Genomic DNA, 19,696 nt, shown 5'->3' on the forward strand with positions numbered 1-19,696 from the left:
TGCTTTGTAAAATAATCAGAGGTACATGTTATGATGTTCAAAACCAATGGTTATATTAATTCAAATAGAAAATTATTTTTTAAAATATTTTCTGTATCATATATATGTATATGGGTTATGGTGGTTTGGTTTTTAAAAAAAATAGTAAAAAGGTTACAGTGTTTAATAGTTTAGAAAATTCAAGGAGTGAAAAAACCACAAATTGTACCACAGTATCAAATAATATACTAACAAGCTGCTCTAGGACTTAGGTAGCTCATCCAAATAACACACAAAGCTGCTACAGATTCTCAGAGCAGTTTACAGAAGTAACTGTGCTAGAAATTCACATGAATCAGAATAATCTTCAACTAAAATATAAACTTTCATATGTATATTATCTCATTTATTAGATATATAGAAAAGCCAGAAATTAAACCTAAAGGTCTTTACTGTGAACCACGATTGTTATAAAAGCCCAAGCTCCCCCAGCTTTTGAACTCACCTATAAGCAAAAACCTTTTCTTACAATTAATTCAAGCAAGGCAAAGCACAAAAAATTACCATGAAAAAAAGATGACTACCACGTGACTTCATTGTAGCATAGTGTGGTATATTTACTTACTGAAAGCTTTGTCTATCCTCCATCCATTAGTTTTTTCCTCACGTTTGAACTTGTTCTAAAAGCAAAGGTGTATTTGTCTTTTCAGTAAGCAAGAATGCAACAATACGTTGTAGAAAAATGGCAGATCAAGATAAGCCTTCAATCCAACAAAATTTCCTACCAATTATAGTTGTTAAAACTGTAATTTTTAACAATTACAATTTTAGAAACTGTAAAAGAACACTCAAAGGACACAAAGTTTGTAATTAATTTTCAAATATAAAATGGGTCACCAATAGACATCACCAGTCATAATTATTTATTTTCAACATCTTTATCCTTCCAATCTAAGCAGGGTTTGAAATATCAAAGATTTTCAGAACTGCGCAACACAGAAGAGGCAACACAGAAGACCATCACCAAACATCCACTTACACTTATCACATTCTTCAGTTAAAATAAAATCAAGACAAACTGTGTCTAGGTACACTAGATTTACTAGTTATGTTGATCAGAATTCAACACAGCATATTGATGTTTCAGATACTTTTCTCCAAGAGGTAGTAAGTATTAAAAAAAACAGTGCTACAGAGCCAATTACCATCAGAATTACCAATATTAATAGAGGAAGCATAGGAATAGCACATGAGAAACAGAAAAGTCAAAACAGACATTTAATTGCTTTATTGAGTGCTTTAATTTTTACCTTAATTTCTGCTCTGGCTCTATGAGGAAACAGCCGTCCAATCAAGGAGAAGTCTGTTCCTACCATACTGATAGCTAAAAAAAACATGTCTGTTTCTAGAGTGGGGTGGGAAAAAAGATAACACAAAAATATTTAGTTAACCATCCTTCTTGCTGTCTAAAATAAACATACCTTTCAAACTTAATGCAACCAGACCAGTAATTTTAAGGTTATCTACTGTGGTCACAAGTTCAGCTGAGCTGGACTATGTGTGTTATTTTACCTGCATACCTCTAATAACATTTCCTGAATGAAGTATTAACAGAAAAAAACTGTCTAATCTATGATAAAACTGCAGAATGTGAAATATGTTATGTAAAGCTAGTAAATCAAAGCTAACCAACTCCAAATTGTCAATGTTTATTTTTATTGTGAACACAACCACAAATAGAAGTCAGAAAAAAAGCATGTGTAAAAATAGCATCTCCATTATTATTTGTTAACAGGAAACAGGTGCATTCCGAAAGCAGCACAGTGAATTCTGAAGCTAATCTTTCCATCTACAGTTGTAAAAAAACCCACTTCCAATTGTAAGAAGTCTTGTACAGTATTGTCAGCCTAGAGACAATAATCAGTTCACAGACGTAGTACAAAAATAACCCACCCACTCACAAAAACACAGCTGTCCATGTACACTGAAATTAGCCCACATAGAGATGGCTAATATAACTTATTCCTGTCCATGATGGAAGAATCGAGTAAAGAAGCTCTTAAGAAGTGCTAACTGTTCAATATAGAGCTCAAATATATGGGCACCAGAATCCAAAATTACGCTTTTGATAAGGCAGACTAGCATTCACACAGCATCTAAACATCCATGACAGAAAAAATTTCCAGGCAGCCTGCATATCATAAGGCACTGGATTGTTTAAACATGCCAATTTTCACAGTAAACCAGAGCTCAGCTTGTTTTAAAGCATTTGGAGGTTTGAGACTACATCACATGTAACTAGATCCATCTACACCACTGGAAATAAAAATTGTTGACTACAAAGTACAGATGGAAAATTAGGATTTTTCTGTTGGCTCAAAACTTGAAACTCATAGTATACTCACCTTTATTTGACCATGGTTTGGAGTAAAAACTTTTCCTGAAGCTAGAATACGTAGTTGTAGAGCCACGCTCAAAGATGGGATCATTTTCTTCTACAACACATGGACCTTTTGTTCTTAGAACTTCTACAGTTAAACTGGAAAAGCAAACACACAAAGAGACTTACCTGAAAATATTGCTAAGACACATAGTAGTGTTTATAAGCCAGCTATTCAGATTTTTCCTCCCTCCCAAAAGCCAAGAGTTTGTACTGTGTAATCAGGTTTAATAATTACATTAACATGTATTTTATTGGGAGAATGCAGAAAGAAATCATTATGCTACTCTGCCTGTGCAAATAAATTTGCTTTTTGCTTTTTATAAGATATAGTACAGATAGACATAATTAAATATCTTTAAAAAGATAAGATTGTCTTTTTAACATTCAAGAAAATTACTTTGCAAAACCACAAGAGCCTCTCTGTATCCTTTTAGGATACTTCCAAATTGTTTTACCAGGACTGCTCTATCCTTACACCTTGGCCTAAATCTCATGTTAATAACACACTTAGGGAACTCAGTAATTTGATAATCTAATTCCTTTACAAACACACATTCTAAGCAAAGTTACTGAAAAGAGTGACAGCTGAAAAATCAGCAACATGCAAGATCCAAAGCTGGAGCAAATCATATTAACAACTGAGTTACAATAAGTAGACACATATAACTGTGAGAAACAAAGTAGTTAATTAAACAGAAGACATTTTGAAGTTTGACAGATATTCAGCACACATTCACTCTAACCAAAGATGACACTTTATCTTCTTCTCCAAAAACATTTCTCATAAAGTTTACCACTACCGAGATGCAGATAAATGCTGCATATATTTTGTCACATATCTGCACTGTTTCCCAAGTTAGGATAGCTAAACTCTTTAATACAAATACACTCACATTTGTCCCCGCCCAAAGTACCTGTTCTCTATTCACAAACTAAGCAACAATGTAGTATATATTGTCCATGAGTCAGGCATGGAATTTGTTACCTTTCTTCATCCAGAATAATGGAGCCATCTTCTGCTACTTTTACACGAGGAACTAGAAGTGGACCATCCTGACTGTCCTCCCCATTCTCTGCTTCTTCCTCCTCCTCATCTTCATGATCAGGACTACTTTTCTCTTCCTGTCTACAATGTTAAGAGACCAAGCAAAAATACTACTTTTGTTAGTGTTTTGGGTTGCTGTTCTGTATGCCAGACTTTCAACAATTTAATGAACCAGCACTGCAACCCTCCAACAAGTTAGTCAGCACATAAACTCTGGAATCTGCTTTGCATTCTAAACTGACAAATCAAAAAACATAATACTGAAAGCAAAACGTCCTTTAACCACCCTCCCATCCCAGACTACACTTCGTTATAAATAAGGGCTCTGATATTGAAACTAAGTATCTAAAAAGAAATACACCTACACTGTTAGCATTACCACAGAAACACGGGTTTTTAACATTAGAAAACTTTTTAACTAGAAGTACTTCCATCAACCAGGACTTACTCTTTCATTTGACCCAGTGCAGAATTTTTTTCTGTTCTCTTTTCTTCTGCCAGTGAAGACCTAAAATTTTATAAAAAGCTAGAGATGAATCCTTGTACAGATACATTTCTGCTTCATTCCACAAAACCTGCTTTTAGTGGATAATGGACAAAGAAACACAGAGCTGGCTTTCAATTTTCTGTACCACACCTAGACTTGAGTCTACCTGAACAAACATCACTGCTTAATGAGTTTTGCTTTTCTTGTTGTATAAGCAAGGACAAAAAGAATATTTCAAGCAGCAATCCAGTGTGAGGGTACAGGGAACGTGAGAGTATCTGTTCATTACCTGCTTAAGGGCTATTTTTTGTAAAAGAAAAAATAACAAGGAAAAGGATAAATAAAACATGCAAGCACACAAACATTAACAACCAGGCAGTAACAGACAGTAACAGAAAACTCATCCACTGCTGAGAGGAAGAATCTTAGACTTGGATAGCTGTACTTATGTTTATGTGATTGTGTCATGGTTTAACCCCAGCTGGCAATTAAGCACCATGCAGCCACTCGCTCACTCCCCCCTCACCCAGAGGAGTGGGGAGGAGAATCAGAAAGGAATGTAAAACATAAGAACAGTTTAATAATTGAAATAAAATAAAAACAATAACAATATTTATAATAACAATGGTTATAATCCAAAGGAGGGGGAAGGGAGAGGAATGAAATCCAAAGATTTCAAAGAAGAGAGAAAAGACAACTAGTGACACACAATAAAACTTCTCACCACCTGCTGGCTGATGCCCTACCACTCCCCAAGCAACGATCCACCCACCCCAGCCAAGTGCCCCCAGTTTATATACCAGGCATGACAACCCACGGTATGGAATACCGCTTTCGCTACTTTAGGTCAGCTGACCCAGCTGTATTTTCTCCCAATTTCTTGTGCCCCTCTAGCCCTCTCACCAGCGAAGCCTGAGGAACTATAGAGTCCTTGACCTAGTACAAACATCTCCCAGCAATAACTAAAAACATCGGTGTGCCATCAACATTGTTTTCACACCAAATCCAAAACACAGCACTGCACCAGCTACTAAGAAGAAAATCAAGTCCATCTCAGCTGAAACCAGAGCAGATTGGTTTTGGTAATTGCAGGAAAAAGGCCCTGCTCTGTCTGTGGTAGTCTGTGCAGCCAGTTACCTTAGTGCTCCCTGTGTATGTGCACCTCTGGGATGCTCACTCGGCCTCCCTACTGGTGAAACCTGTAAAGGCAAAGGTAGCAGCTACATCCATCCAGCTGGAGGGCAGAGACCTCATGGGTCTTGCAGTGCATTTTGCCCTTCAGCACCTCAGAAGGAGAAATGCTTAGCTTCCTGTAGTCCACTAGATTTGGCAGGCAGTCAAAACATCCCCAGCAGCCCTAACAAAAAATTTCACAGCCGCTAGTAAAAAAAGAAAAAAATTTCTATTATTCTGCATTTGTACAGATATAAATCAACACTGGGAATGGGTTCAAATTTTTATGTTTCAACAAGTACACTAATCTCCGTTCTTGTTCCTGTGTGAAGATTGAGTAGATGTGAAAACGTCTAGAAGCTTTTGTTACTATTGCAACAATACTGCACCTGTGCTAATAATCCAGATTTAAAAACACTTTTTCCCCCCCCCACAATTATTAAATTGGTAGAAAAAGAAAAATCATTTAAACTAAGAAAAAAGAAAAAGAGACAAACTTACTTCATAGGATTGTTTTCTGGCAGATAGTATATCAAGTCTCTCATGGTCATTTTAGAACGATCTGGTGGAGAACGTCCTTCAAATATCGGAGGTCTGTGTTTCAACTGCTTCCATATAAAAAGAAAAATATATCCATAAATTCACCCTGAAAGTACTTTATATTTCACAAATTAGTATTTTTATTTGTTTATATAGTACCCCCTTGGGGGAATTTTGTTGTTTCCATCTACCTTCCCCAACAACTGAAATAAGTTTATATTGAAAGTGTCCCTTTGTTAGAAAGGATGTCACAGACCCTGAAGTGACTTACCCTCTCAGAGAAATTCAATACTTGGCACAAGTAAAAGTGAGAAGTTATTCAAAACTACAGAACTCTGTCAACAACCAAGCTGAAAAGATATGAGAAACCCCAAATCACAGGCTTCTTTCTACACACTTTCCCATTACCAACTGTGATTTTTTTTTAATTGAAATGTTGACTATAATATAATAGCAAGTCTCATGTCAAAAACGCTTCTAGGTCTATACAAATGAAAAGATACACAATTTCTTGTGAAATCTGTATTATAAAGGAACACTGCACTACTACTGCTTGTAAACAGAGTTATATCACAGACTATCAGCAGTAAGCAAATTATGATCATCAGAAAACACTACTGCAAAGAGATACTGTATGTTAAGTGAATCACATGTCTTTGCCCTTCACAGATCAGCACTGCTCAACACAGAGGCCTACCATCCGCTCCTTCTTCAGCTCTTCTTTAAGCATTTCTCTTAACTTCTGAGCTTTGAGGATCCTTTCACGGTCAGAACACATTTGTTTCTCTTTTACGGGAGCAGGTTTTGTAGGTGGCTTTTCCTCCTGTGTTCTCGACCTTTCCTGTGTTGGTCTCTCCTTGAGTGGGGAGGGTATGTTCTTCTGCAAGGTATCATCATTTTTTTGAGCAGCTACACCTATAGTTTGCTCTTTGTTCACCATTTTTTTTAGTGGGGAAAACTGTGGCACTTGTGGCACGGGTGTTTTCTTTTCAGGCAGCATGAGAGACTTTGAAGAGCTTTCAACACTACTCTTTTCTGATGGAGAGGAATCCTTCTGAAGTGGAGCACTGCCATCAGGAGTCTGTGATGCTCGTCTTTGTGGTTTTGATGTAGAACGCTGAGCAGACGAAGGTCCAGCTCTGGGTTTGACAAGATTGGGCATGGTGCAGATCCGTTTTCTTCTCTGTGTAGGCATCTCTGCAGGTTTACTAGCCTCTCCAGCATCAATTGAACTATCACCCTTGTCATCGCTGGAAAATTTAAAAGAATATCCTGTAATACTTTACAGTGACATATTTGTAACTCTTACTTTCAAGACAAGTTTATGCACCAATCAGAATAAATGCAGTGCTACAGAAAAAGATAGGTATATACAAGAAGCCACACTAGAGTCAACCTGTAGTTGGTACTTCCTCATAAACTAATCACCTGCAAGAACTGGTATATTAATTTCTAATATTAATTACTATTAATTAAGGTTACTGTTACAAACTAGTTGACCAAGAGTGCTAAACCCACATCTTCCTTTCCTTCCCCTCCTCCGAGCTTATTTTGCAAAGCTCTCTACTTTCAGCTGAGAATCCCAAATATACAATACAGTAAATAAAAAAATAGCCCATACAACATAGGCGGCAAAAGCAGTTTCATAAAGCTATATGCCACAAGTTGTCTGATGATTCTTATTCCAATAAATCTGAACATTCCTCTTCCACATTTGCAAGTAGATGATACATAAACTGTGAATTCCAAAAAAATTCAGCAAACTGGCTGCTGTTGTTCTGCTGCTCACACTGAACACATCAAAAGGAGCCACTTAAAGGCAACAATTTTTAGTTTCCCTGGAAAGCTTTCTTGTCTAAGTATTTTTTCCATCCCTTACACAGAAATAATTTTCAAAGTGCAAGCAAAATTGCCAACCTCTATAATCTTCCCAAATTTGCAGACTCCAGTGTTTGGCTCTTTGGCTATGGCTCACAGTAAGACTGCAGCAGAATTATAACTGAGTCATAAAGAGTTTTTTTCATTTTACATTGGAACGTTGCCTTGTTTCTGCGCATAAGGACAACCACACCCACAGTTCACTTTGTCATCTTCAAAGAGTCAGAAGCAAATTACTTTAAAGTAATGGAAGGAAAGCATTAACATACAGTGAAACTTTTGCAAATCCTCTTCAGCTACTATCTGTGACTCAGGCAAATGCCACATATGATGGTTTTTTATTTAGTAGCCTCTGTTAAACGGCTGAATCAATTTGCCCCACACTGTGAGTTCATATACATTTTCAGTACACAGAACATCCCTCAGTAAGGAGTTCAGCAGCCTGACTACATGGTGCCCGTCTGTGTGTTTTGAATTAGATCCTTCCAAGTTCCTTTCAACAATATCTGGAGTCCATACAGCAAGAGACAGTGGAAAGTAACTTTTTGTTCATCTTCTCCATACCACCTGTGTTTTGTCAAGATTTTAATCAGTGTTACATCAGATTTCTGAAGAGTTAAATACAATTCAGCAGAAACTGTATGTAAAAAAATATTATCTTAGGCTCAGAGAATTTTCACTTCCCTCAAACCAACAAAATCCATTCAGCATTTAGAAAACAAATCAAAGGAAACTAACTGACACTACAGATACAGGTTTGAGCAGCTATGAAGGAATGCTTTAGGTTGGAAGTATAAATATGCAATATATTTTCACATTTGCCTTTACTTTTCTTGCAGACCATACAACAAACACAAAGGGCTGTATGTCACCAATTACTGCACTCAGAAAATCAAATACAGTGTCATTCCTCAAACTCACTTTTCCTGAATCTTCCGAGACACCCAGACAGCCAATCTTTAAAATGCACTATCTAGAGAGAAAGCTCCCCAGGAAGCTAATACTGCCTATTCTGCAATAAATCTCTTAAAAGTGCATCATTTTCCAAACTCCTTCAAAGAAGCTCTTTCCTAGCTACATCCCATACATTTCACTGCATTGGAAAACTGAAGAGGTTGTACGCTACATTCAATGTGAACAACTTCCACCACAGTCTTAAACTTCCTACAAATGCTCCACTTTTTCTTTAAAACACTGGGATGTGAATTTGTATACTTGGGTATTTTCCACATTTATTGAGGAAAATATTTTATGAGCCTGTTACTTCCATGGCAAAGGTTTATTACTCAAGCTACATGAATAGACCCCTTAGAATACTCTCCCATTCAGAACAGCATTGTTGTCTAGTTTTGAAATGTGCAGTTAGATTACACTGAAGAACCCATTAAATTACAAACACAAAGCCTTTAATAAATCTGCTGTAACAGCAACAGTACCACATAATTAAAAAAAATACCTTCATTTAAGAAAAAATACTGGAGTGCTGTGTCCTGCCCTTGGGTCACACCAGCCCCACGCAGCGCTACAGGCTGGGGCAGAGCGGCTGGAAAGGGCCTGGTGGGAAAGGGCCTGGGGGTGCTGGGTGACGGCCGGCTGGGCAGGAGCCAGCAGTGTGCCCAGGGGGCCCAGGCGGCCAGCAGCACCCTGGCCGGTGTCCCCAGCAGTGTGGCCAGCAGGACCAGGGCAGTGACCGCCCCCCTGCACTGGGCACTGCTGAGGCCGCCCCTCGAACCCTGTGTTCAGGTCTGGGCCCCTCTCTGCAAGAGGGACGTAGAGGGGCTGCAGCGTGTCCAGAGACGGGCAGCGGGGCTGGGGAAGGGGCTGGGGCACAGGTCTTGTGGGGAGCCGCTGAGGGGGCTGGGGGTGTTCAGTCTGGAGGCTCAGGGGGGACCTTGCTGCTCTCTACAGCTGCCTGACAGGAGGCTGTGGGCGGGTGGGGGTTGGTCTCTTCTCCCAAGTAAGAATCGATAGGACCAGAGGAAACAGCCTCAAGTTGCGCCAGGGGAGGTTTAGACTGGAGATTAGGAAAACTTTCTTCACTGAAAGTGTGGTGAAGCACTGGAACAGGCTGCCCAGGGAGGTGGTGCAATAACCATCCCTGGACGTGTTTAAAAAAACATGTAGATGCGGTGCTTAGGGACATGGTTTAGTGATGGACTCAGCACTCCTGGGTTAATGGTTGGACTTGATGAACCCAAAGTTTTTTTCCAACCTAAGTGATTCTATAATAACAAAAGATTCAGTGACCTGATCTCTGTAACACATAAATTTTATAAATAAAATCTGAAAGGAAAAATTCCTAATAGTATAACACGGAACAAATTTAAGTATAAAAGATGCATATTACAAGTTGAATAAAAGGCAGCATGGGTTTACTAAAAGCAATCTGTGCCAACTAGTCTGATAGCTGAATTTCTAGTCACAGGAAACATAAAACTGTAAGATGATTTTGTATTATGCCATAAAGGACAAATTTCAACTGAAACAACAGAGGTACTCATGCTAGATGCAAAACCAACTAGTTCTAAGAAGTGAGCAGGTTGTTCTGAAGAGCAATTATCAGACTGGGAAAGTGTCCTGAAGAACTGGGCTGTACTGCTTTTGGCAGGTACAGTTAATTTTCTTCACAGTGGGTCACACACTGCTATGTTTCAGATTTCCAACCAAAACGGTGCTGATAGCACACCTGTATTTCAGCTACCACTAAGCAGTGTTTACACAGTGTCAAGGCCTTTTCTCACCCCACCCCATCAGTGAGGCTGAAGGTGCACAAGGAGTTGGGAGGGGACATAGCCAGGGCAGCCAACCCCAACTGACCAAAGGGATACTGCAAACTAGCTGGTGTCATGCTTAGCCATAAAAGCTGAAGGAAGAAGGACAAAAGGAGGACATCTGGAGCGACAGTGTTTGTTCCCAAGTAACCACTACATGCAGGAAGCCCTGCTTTCCTGGAGATGGACGAACACTGGCCTGCTGATGGGAAGCAGTGAATGAATTCCCAGTTTTGCTTTGCTTGTGGATGCGGCTTTTGCTTTACCTATTAAACTGTCTTTATCTCAACTCATGAGTGTTTCGCACTTTTACCCTTTGATTCTCTGCCCATCCGACCTGGGGACTGGGGGGGGGGCGGGGGGGGGGGGGGGGGGGAAGAAGCAAGCAAGCAAGCAGCTGTGTGGAGCTTAATGGCCAGCTGGGGCTAACTTGCAATAGGGAGGTCCTGAAGGACTAGTCCTAGAACCAACCTCACAATACATTTCCATTGCAGCAAAAACCAGTTCAACAATCAAAAAGGAAAAAGCCAGAAAGTTCTCTCTTGCTAATGTGTAAGGAAGTGAATACAAAACAAGAAGTTCTATAAAAATGCAAAACTAAAGTCATTCAGTTATGTATAGTGCAAAGAATTTTTGCTGAACACAGCAAAGTGGAGAAGCTTCCTGGTGCTGCAGTGCCAGAAAAAACGAGTGTCACACCCGGCCCCTGCTTTGCAGTCTTAACTTACATATTACTTCAAACACCTGCAGTGCAACTGCAGCAAAGAAATGCAGGGTTTGTTCAGGCTGAAATTGTGTCAAGCACCCACAGGCCGCGGCCCGAGTACCGCATACACAACTCTCAGCAGGCACGGAGCAGTGCAGCATCTCTTACTTCAGGAGGTCTTCAGGACAACTCCAGACTAAAGCACGGACAACCAGGAGGTGACAGACCGTGACAACAAGCGTTACTGGACAGCTAGTCACTGCTGCCTTTCCAAGAGGCTTCCGAAGGGCAGCGCGAGCGGGTCCCCCCACCTCCCCAGACCCGTCCCACTCCCGGGGATCCGCGGCGGCTGCGGCCCAGGCAGGACCCCGCGGGGGGAGCCCCGCGGCACGGCCCTCCCCGCTCCCCACACACCGGGCTCCCGCGGGGCCTGGCGGGGACTCACCTCCCAGCCCGCCGCGAGGCCGGCGGGGGCTCGGTCGCCGCTCCCGCCGCCGCCTCTGCTCCGGCAGCCGCCGGGGAGCTCGAGCTTTGAGGCTCCGGGTCCGCCGCGCCGCCGGCGCCCCTGCCCGCGGGTCGCACGTTGGGCCGCACATGGAGGCGGGCTCGGCGGAACATAGCGCCGGCGGCGCGCGGCCCGGTGCAGGCCGCGATCGCGGTCGCCTCACGGCATGTCACTGGCCGGCGCGGCCGGCGCGGCCGGCAACGTCATCAGACTGCGGCAGGAGGGGCGGGAGGGGCGGGAGGGGGGCAGCGCCCGCGGCGGGGGTGCGGCGCGGCGGCGTGACGGGAGCGCCGGCGGGACCGCCCGCGGGGGGCGCGGTCGGGCGGCAGGGCCGGCCGCGGTAGTGCTTCCGCGGCTCCGAAGGCGTGGGCGGCCCGTAACTCGGGCATCCCGAGGACAGCTTCCCAGGCGCTGGTTCTGCCCGCGACGATCGATTTGAAACGCAGAAGAGAGATTCCTGCGGCTGGGAACAAGTGCTTTCCTTCGGGAAGGCTTGGGCGGTGTATTAGGGGGCGGGGGGGGAAAGCATTCTCTAAATGGAAGAATACACCGCAGCTCTCAGCGAGCAAAGCTAGAAAAGACGAGTAACGCCCAAGGAAAACAGCAGAGTGTTTGGGTTCGGTTTTTTGTTTAATCTTTTGTTGTCTCACAAACCGCTCGGTTCAAAATTGAAAATTCCAGCGTGGTACAATTGTTTCATTAGCCCTACCGGTAAGCGAGAGCCGATCCACACACAGAACCGGGACACCATCGTGTATCGCACGTCTGCGCAGAGCTGGGTGCTCTGCTAGCACAAAGCTAGCGACCTTCTAAACGCACGGTAAAACATTGTACGCGCTTTGAACGTTGGTGTACAATGACGTTTAGTCACACTTGAATTCTCACTGTCTCTTCCGAGCCTCGGCTCCACTTAAAGGAACAGCATTCTCCTTTCGTATTCTGTGGATAGGGGCTCTGTTAGCAGGGGGCTTCCTGTGCTCCAGGGTGGACTTTTTAGTATGCGAATTGGATAGTTCACTCGTAATTACAGTACTTTTCTGTTTGGTCCCATTAACCCTTTGGTTCTCCTCATCTTGTGCCCCAGCTAGCTGTATTTATGGTGTCTGTTTCTTCTCCCGAGGCCTTGATTCGTTAACTGTTTATAACATTCTTTCTCCGTTTTTTTAATTCTTTGCTTTTTCATTGTAGATACCTACGTGTTTTGTCTAAATCTCAGCAGACCGTTTCGGTTAACCACGTGTGACCTGATCTAATACCGAGCCGCATGGTATTGGTGGTTGTAAATTACAAGGAGCTGTAGTGATTTCTTTTTCCACTTGATCGCTGGCCGAAAGCCGCGCGCTGTGTCACGGGAACTACTACTCGCGCGGATGCGGCCGCCTTTGCAATCTCTCGCCCCGACCACAGCTCAGTGGGATTGTCGCACTGCCGCCGTTGCTCGTTCCAACAGCGAGCGTGCAGGCCCGCCCGTCGCGGGGTTTCTAGCTCTCGCCGCTTCACGGGAGCTTGATTCTCCGAAAACTGCCCGTGGGGAGCGGCCGCCCGCCACCGGCAGCGCCCCTCCCGCGGCCACACGAGACAGCCCGGCACCCGCACCGGCGGCACCGCCTCCGCGGCCCCGACACCCGCCTCGCGGGGGGGGCGGAAGGAGAGGAACGGCCGCGCCCTCCACAGGCGCGCGGCAGCAACGCCCCGCCCGCTGATTGGCCCAGGCCGCCGGGCGGTGTACCGCCTCCCGCGCGCCGCAATGACGTCAGGGGCCGGCGAGGCTTTATAGGGGGCAGAGGCGGCGGGTCGCGGCAGGTGGAAAGATTTGGCAGGCGGTGGGGCGCGGCCCGAGCGTCTCGCGATGACCCGTGAGTGCCAGCAGGCCTCAAGGGGACTGCTTTGGGGCCCTGTCCGGGGAGCGGTGTGGGCGGTGGGCCTTGGGCCGCTCCACCGGCAAGGCGGCGGCCCGGCTGCCTCCCGGCCGGCAGGGATGCGAGGCCTGGGTGCGACGCCGAGGGCAGCCCGGTGGTCGGTCTGGGGCCGCTGGCGGGTCTTGGGCCTTGTGGACTTGGCGTCCCCTGTGGCAAAACTCGGCGGCAGGTGGGTGGGCCGCTAGGGCTGAGGCTTCTGACATCTCACCGCCCGCCTAGACTGGCGGTAAAAACATCCGCACCTCGTCCCCTGGCGTAGCTGTGTTGGGGGGGGGGTGGTGGATGGTGGTGGGGGTGTGGAGAGGAGGAAGGAAGATGGTCATATGCTAGAAGATCAGTAACGCTCAGTTTCAGTCCTAGCTACCATCTGGTCACAAAGTGGCTTTTGTATCACTGCCAAAGACTGAATTCTATGTTCCTTAAATGGTGGTTGTTGAAGCTGTCGTTGAAAGGGGAACAGAACTTGCTAATCGTCACTGTATGCAAAAGTAACGTTGGTTTATCTACTCTAAAATGGTGATAAACTGTGAACCACATCTAGAATATTCCAACGGACCTAACTGGTGGGGTTGCTGTTTTGGCTTCTGCATATTCTTGGCCATACAGAACCTGCCTCTGATTGAGGAGGTGTTTTTTACATTCACACTTAAAAATACATAGCTTTGAAGCCACTATACTGCTGGAAGTGCAGGTGAATATTTGCATTGTTAAAGTATTTGTGCACAGGTCAGACTTTGAACATGAAGAAGAGGAAGGTTTAGGGCTTAGGTATTTTTTTCTCCTGCTCGGCGTGAAGATAAAATACATATAGCTAGCTTAAGGTTAAAAAGAATCAGTGTCCCACACTTGAGCATAGCATTTCGCCTTACAACAACCAAGTTTAATGCCATATCTTAAGTACTAGAGATGTGGAAGTTCTGGTGTGCTACCATGCAGTCTTGCCCAAGCTTTAGTACATGTTATCAGAGTTCAGTGCTTTGTTGTCAGTCAGACCTAGACTAGACCCTGTGATTTAAAATGGATATATAGCAAAATAGAATAAGAACGGATTACTTAGTATCAACTACTTACTGTGCTTCTGAGTTCATAAATTTATGGTACTTGTTGCATTGCCAGATTTCAGGGTAGCTGAAAACTGAGTAAATTTGTGAAGATGGTGATGGCTGGATGAATTGGAGGGGGTTTTTTGTCACTCATCTTCCATTATTGCTTTGTTCTAGCATTAAATGGCTCTGTTTAATTTTGCTTTCCATTTTTGGGACATGGTGGCAGGCACTTTTCTTCTTAAGTTTTGACATGATTACATCCTTTGCTGCTCAGAAAGAACTCTAGGGATGATGACCTCAGTAGGCAATCCCTACAGCCGTTCTATTTGACTTCCTTACAGTAGAGATGATTACTGCTTGTTTCAGTGCTATTCAGAGGTCTTTTGCTTATCTTTCTTTTCAAGAACAGCTAGATCTTGGAGATGGAAGAGCAGGGACATTTGAACTAAAGCACATGTCTTGCAGAGTCAGGCAAGAATGGGGATGCTCAGGCATAGGTATCTGCAGGAAGGGTGCACTTGCCTTTATGTGGCAGTTCATGCTTGAATTTCACATTACAGGAAGCTGAACTGTCTTCTGTCAGGACTGGACCACCCTTCCTGGAAGATGTAGGTTGAAGTGACAGAATATAGGAGGCAACACCGTCTCACTTGGAGCTAGGGATACTCATTCAGCATCCCAGTTGAGGTACTGGGGCCAAACAGTCCTTGAAAGCGTTGACTTGGAAATAGAGATAGTACAAGGGTGGGTTTTTTTTTCAAATAGTTTGGCTCTGTATGCCTTGTGTGCATACTGTATTGCTCTACTTTTCTGTGTGCTCTTCTTTCCTGTGCAGGAGTGGCAGCCAAGCTTTTCAGTGATGCCATTTAGTTCGGTTCTTAAGATTACAATCTTACTGTGTATGGAATAACTCTGCAGACACCCTGCATGATGTTTGCTTGGAAAGTGCATAAGGCTAAGGGCAGAGGGTAACTGCTCTATGAATTCTGACTATAGCAGTGTGGTTTGACTTCCATACTTTATTTCTTTAAGCACAAGAGCTCTTTCATTGCTGCTAGCTTGTTCACATGACCTTGATGCCTCCTGAGCACCACAAGTCCCAAGAACCATTTATAGCCTGGAATGTATCATCTGCTCATGACTCATCAGGTTGTAATCGCCAGTACTGCTAGAGATAGATAGCTGGTATAATTCAGTTTCTGAAAAAACAGTGGCTCTTCTATATGGAAGCTGGGGACAGGATCTCACTGAACGCTAAGGAGAAGGAGTTCTCTTTAGTTTTTTCAAAAGGTGGTACTTGACATCCTGTCACAGATGAAATATATCTTCCAAGGCAGGAGTAGCCCTTAGGAAGCAGCAGTCATAATTTGCTGTTTTCATTTGGGCTTCTGGCACCTCTTGCCAGACAGTACACATGCTGGTGTGAAGAATGCACAGAACCCTGGCTTCTCTAGGGTTGCTTTTGTCTACTTGTTGGTATGGCAAGTACCTTTATCAGAGAAACAGGGTGAGTACAAAGCTGTGGATCCTGTCAACAGGTTGCTGTTTAAAATTGACCTAGTCTGAAACTGTTTCCGTATACTTGAAAGTACGGGCACCTGAAGATTGGAGAGATCTCTGTCTTCAAGATTGAAAGATGACATAGGGAGTCTTTAGACTTGAGAGAATCTGAAAAGAGGCACTACAGAAATTATGGGGAGATGGATCTTTCATTTTTGAGCATAGAAAAATGTGATCATGTTTGTTCAGCAGCACAAGTGATTACACCTAGCATATTGGGAACATGTGGAGTCCAAAAGAAGCAGGGCAAGAAGAAATACCAAGCAAGTGAACCTGCTCTGGCAGGTTACAGCAGGTTAGAACTGCCATAAAGAGATGGATATTAAGGAAAGATTGCCAGCAAATGCAAAAGAGTTTGTAACTGTGATGGCTGTGGCCATTACCTGGAAGACCCTGAGTGTTTAGATGCAGAGTTGCTTCTGCTCTGAGCAGCAGTTGTGTTGTGCTGGATTTGATGTCATGCCCTTAGGAATGTTGTCTGATCAAAAGGATTGCATACCTAACTTGCCAGCAGTTCAGGGGGTTTGTATTCCAGGGGAAAGCTGGTTGTACCCTGAAGACGTGTCCTCTATACTGGCAACAGTAATGTGGTTTTGTGTCTTTGTATGTCTAGTTGAGAGTGAGGCTAAGCACTTGCTAAGGCCATGCTTAAGAGCTGCCCTTGATTTCAAATGATAAATATCTTGTCACCTCTTTAATAGTATTTGAGCATAACTAATTGAATGGACTTGACAAGCAAAGTAGATAGAAAAAATGTAACTGTGCCCTTGCTGCCAAGTTAAGGGAGCTCCTACACAGAGAAATACCTAAAATGAGCAAGGTTGAAAAATGCAGATGTTGGTTAACAATGAAATCTAAAAAGCATGCATGGGGAAGAAAGCTGTGAACAGAAAATCTGTAACAGTGCATAGAAGGAACCTTCCTGAATGTTTGTTTGCTAATTCCTTCAAAAGCATGAAAATATTCTTGCATGTGAACAGCATTAGGGTTGTCCACCCTGCAGAGGGACACATGCATGCATCTGACTTGGGAAGGGGGTAGGCTGTTTTATTCTGAGCAAGGTGTTTTGATGAAGAACTGGAGTTTTGGTTGTGCTATAAGGTAAGATTGTCAGCTCCCCCAGCTCTTTTGCAAGGGGTTCTGTGGCATAGGGTGGGTAAACAAAATCTTGGGCTGAAGCTCCGTAGCTGCTGTAACTCCATACTGCATGCATGTTAGCTGCCTTGGAGCAAAAATTATTTAAACTTGCATACAGCTGCTTGTGTACTATGTGGTCTTCTCTGCTTTCTTGATTCCCAGATTAAGGAAACTCTAGCATTTGATAGTGCTGGCTGGGCTTCTGGGGCACGAGTGCCCAGTAATACATTGTGAACCCTGTGTTAAGTAGTTTTGAGGACTTCATACAGTAAAAAGTAAAGCCAAAGTTCTCATATGTGTTAGGTATACTGGTCATCTTCTAAGTAGCATCTGCAGAAATGTATTTTTTCTACAAATAGATGCGAAGCCCCTAATTGCTACTACTAAGTATGAGCAAGACTTCAGAAGTTTGTGGTGCTTGACCATGGGATGTGATGGAATCTGTTAGTGACTTTGTGTGACAGCATTACAGACTGAAAGCAGGTAGATATTTCTGGAGAAAACTTGGCAGCCATTTGCTTTTTGATTTCTTAAGAGGGCTTTGGGAAGAGTGTGAGAACGTTTCTGAACTCTTTCAGGCTGCCCTTACTTTAATGCTGTTCTTTCAGTCTAAAATTAATTTGTAAGCTATATTGGGATGCTAGAATATGTTTGAGATAGAGGATCGCTCCTCTTCGAATGAGTTACTGTTGTGATTTTGCCTGGGCTATTGTTGGAATGGATTTTGGTCATCTCTTGGACATGACCTGTAGCAACATAAATGTCAGAACTAAAAGCTTTCATACTTCCCATTGTGCACTGGAGGGGGAGACTGTGAAGGAAGATACTGCCATGCCACTCTCCAGATTGAGCCAAACCTTACCACCTTTATAATACACTTCTACACAGGCAAACTGGGTTTAAAAAAAACCTGTATTAACTGTATATCTTACAGGTGGAAACCAGCGTGAACTTGCCCGCCAAAAGAACCTGAAAAAGACTCAGGAGATCCACAAAGGGAAAAGGAAAGAAGATAGCTTGTCTGCTTCTCAGAGAAAACAGAGGTAAGATCTAGTAAAGTTGACTGAAATGGCTGGGCAAAATAGGAGGGGGAAATGGGTCAGAAAGAGTCCACTGTCGTAGCTGAAACAGCATTTAAGTACTTTGCTTTGATTGACAGTCCATTCACATGCCAGAGCATAAACTGTGGATGTATGTTTTACTATATCTGCTGTTAAAGAGACATACTTTTCATAAGACCCATAAAGCTTTTATTTCTTTTGAGCAGCTTTTTGTTTGGAACAAACAGGAAATGATTGTGTAATACTTTCTTGAAGATGTTTGATCTATTGTGTCCTAAAACTAAAATAATTATGTAAGGTCTACTAACGAAGTAATTTGTTTACCTCAAGGGGTACTGTACTGGAAAAAAAGGGTAATAGAAACAGTATGCTCATGGCTAACTTAAAAAGTTGTATATGAATCTTTTCCCCTTGAAATGAGGGTTGGTAAAGGGCAAAAACAAGCAGGAGGAGACCCTACTTAGAAAAACAGTGAGCCGGTGTCTGAAATCCTACTTTTTTTTTCTTTTCTTTACAGAGACTCTGAAATTATGCAGCAAAAACAAAAAGCAGCTAATGAAAGGAAGTCTATGCAGACAGGAGCAAAATGAGCTGTCTGTATGGTGAAGATAAGAATGCACCAATGAAGCAGAAGGGCCTAGAAGATAATTTGTAGAAGTGTCTGGCCATTAAATGATTAAATGTCTGTATTGCAGAGCTCTTCAGCTAGAGTTAGTTTTTTCTGTTTAGTATTTTCTGGTTAATGTAGGCTTAATTGTCTGGTGTGCTCTTTCAAAACTGACTACACTGTTCTGCATGTATATGAAAAGTACAAGTGACAGCTTTACTGCAGCTTTTGCTGCATTTGTTGGTTTAACTTAGTGGTTCCAGTAACAATGAATTTCTGAATCTACAGTTAGACCAGATTTTCTTGTCTTAATTATTGAAGTACAGCTTCATTGAGAATGGAACATACTTGTAAAATGTGCTTAATCTTACAGAGGTCTAAACTGTAGATCTTATGCTAAATTATTTTTATAATAAAATGTTGCATGAAGTACTGTCTAATGTGAAATGGTTATGCTTGATCATCAGTTGATTTCCAACAAGTTACCAAGAGCACAAATGGAGAAATGCAGTGCAATACAAGTATAAATAAAACTTTAAATGCCTATTACAAGCAATGGAAGTGGTAAGTCAGCACTACAGAAAGATGCCTGTCAAAGCTGCAGACTTCATTGGTGCATGTCACTGGTGGTGAATCTGCTGCTGATACTAACTTCAGAGAAGCTGCAGGCTTGAAGTTAATGAGTTGCAGGTGTTGAAACTGTATTGTCCCTAAAATGCGTAAACTAGCCTCAAGAATAAGAACTTTGGGTGAGAAAACACAGGGGTCACTTACAGGCATGGCTCAGTGTGCATGCACCGACTGAGGCAGAGCTGCTTCTCCGAAGGAGAGCATCTGGG

General features: G+C 43.0%; 2 protein-coding genes across 6 annotated transcripts in view; one reads left to right on the plus strand and one right to left on the minus strand.

Annotated features, from left to right (window-relative positions):
* BDP1 (B double prime 1, subunit of RNA polymerase III transcription initiation factor IIIB) overlaps positions 1 to 11,699 on the minus strand; it is a 54,619-nt gene extending 42,920 nt beyond the window's left edge. For 4 of the 5 annotated variants that reach the window (XM_040579273.1, XM_040579270.1, XM_040579272.1 and 1 more), the window contains exons 1-8: positions 11,468 to 11,699; positions 6,365 to 6,917; positions 5,629 to 5,735; positions 3,916 to 3,975; positions 3,408 to 3,548; positions 2,385 to 2,518; positions 1,290 to 1,384; positions 605 to 659 (exon numbers count right to left, since the gene is read on the minus strand). In XM_040579273.1, coding sequence (XP_040435207.1) covers positions 605 to 659; positions 1,290 to 1,384; positions 2,385 to 2,518; positions 3,408 to 3,548; positions 3,916 to 3,975; positions 5,629 to 5,735; positions 6,365 to 6,917; positions 11,468 to 11,640 — 1,318 coding nt within the window. In that variant the 5' untranslated portion in view covers positions 11,641 to 11,699. The remainder of the gene's footprint in view (positions 1 to 604; positions 660 to 1,289; positions 1,385 to 2,384; positions 2,519 to 3,407; positions 3,549 to 3,915; positions 3,976 to 5,628; positions 5,736 to 6,364; positions 6,918 to 11,467) is intronic. The other variant, XM_040579271.1, reaches the window with a different exon arrangement.
* A 1,597-nt stretch (positions 11,700 to 13,296) lies between these two features.
* Positions 13,297 to 19,286, plus strand: LOC121080904 (small EDRK-rich factor 1). Its single transcript, XM_040579274.1, has 3 exons — positions 13,297 to 13,383; positions 18,124 to 18,232; positions 18,768 to 19,286. The coding sequence occupies exons 1-3, from the start codon at positions 13,377 to 13,379 to the stop codon at positions 18,838 to 18,840; spliced, it is 189 nt and encodes a 62-aa protein (XP_040435208.1). The 5' UTR covers positions 13,297 to 13,376; the 3' UTR covers positions 18,841 to 19,286.
* The last annotated feature ends 410 nt before the right edge of the window (positions 19,287 to 19,696 follow it).

The sequence above is a fragment of the Falco naumanni genome, chromosome Z (genome assembly GCF_017639655.2).
Source record: "Falco naumanni isolate bFalNau1 chromosome Z, bFalNau1.pat, whole genome shotgun sequence".
In the NCBI taxonomy this organism is placed as follows: Eukaryota; Metazoa; Chordata; class Aves; order Falconiformes; family Falconidae; genus Falco; species Falco naumanni.

Bases quoted from the DNA above. Each gene is read 5' to 3' on its own strand.
- LOC121080904 (XM_040579274.1), top strand. The intron at 18,233-18,767 runs GTAAGATCTAGT...TTTTCTTTACAG, and splicing joins GCTTCTCAGAGAAAACAGAG to AGACTCTGAAATTATGCAGC.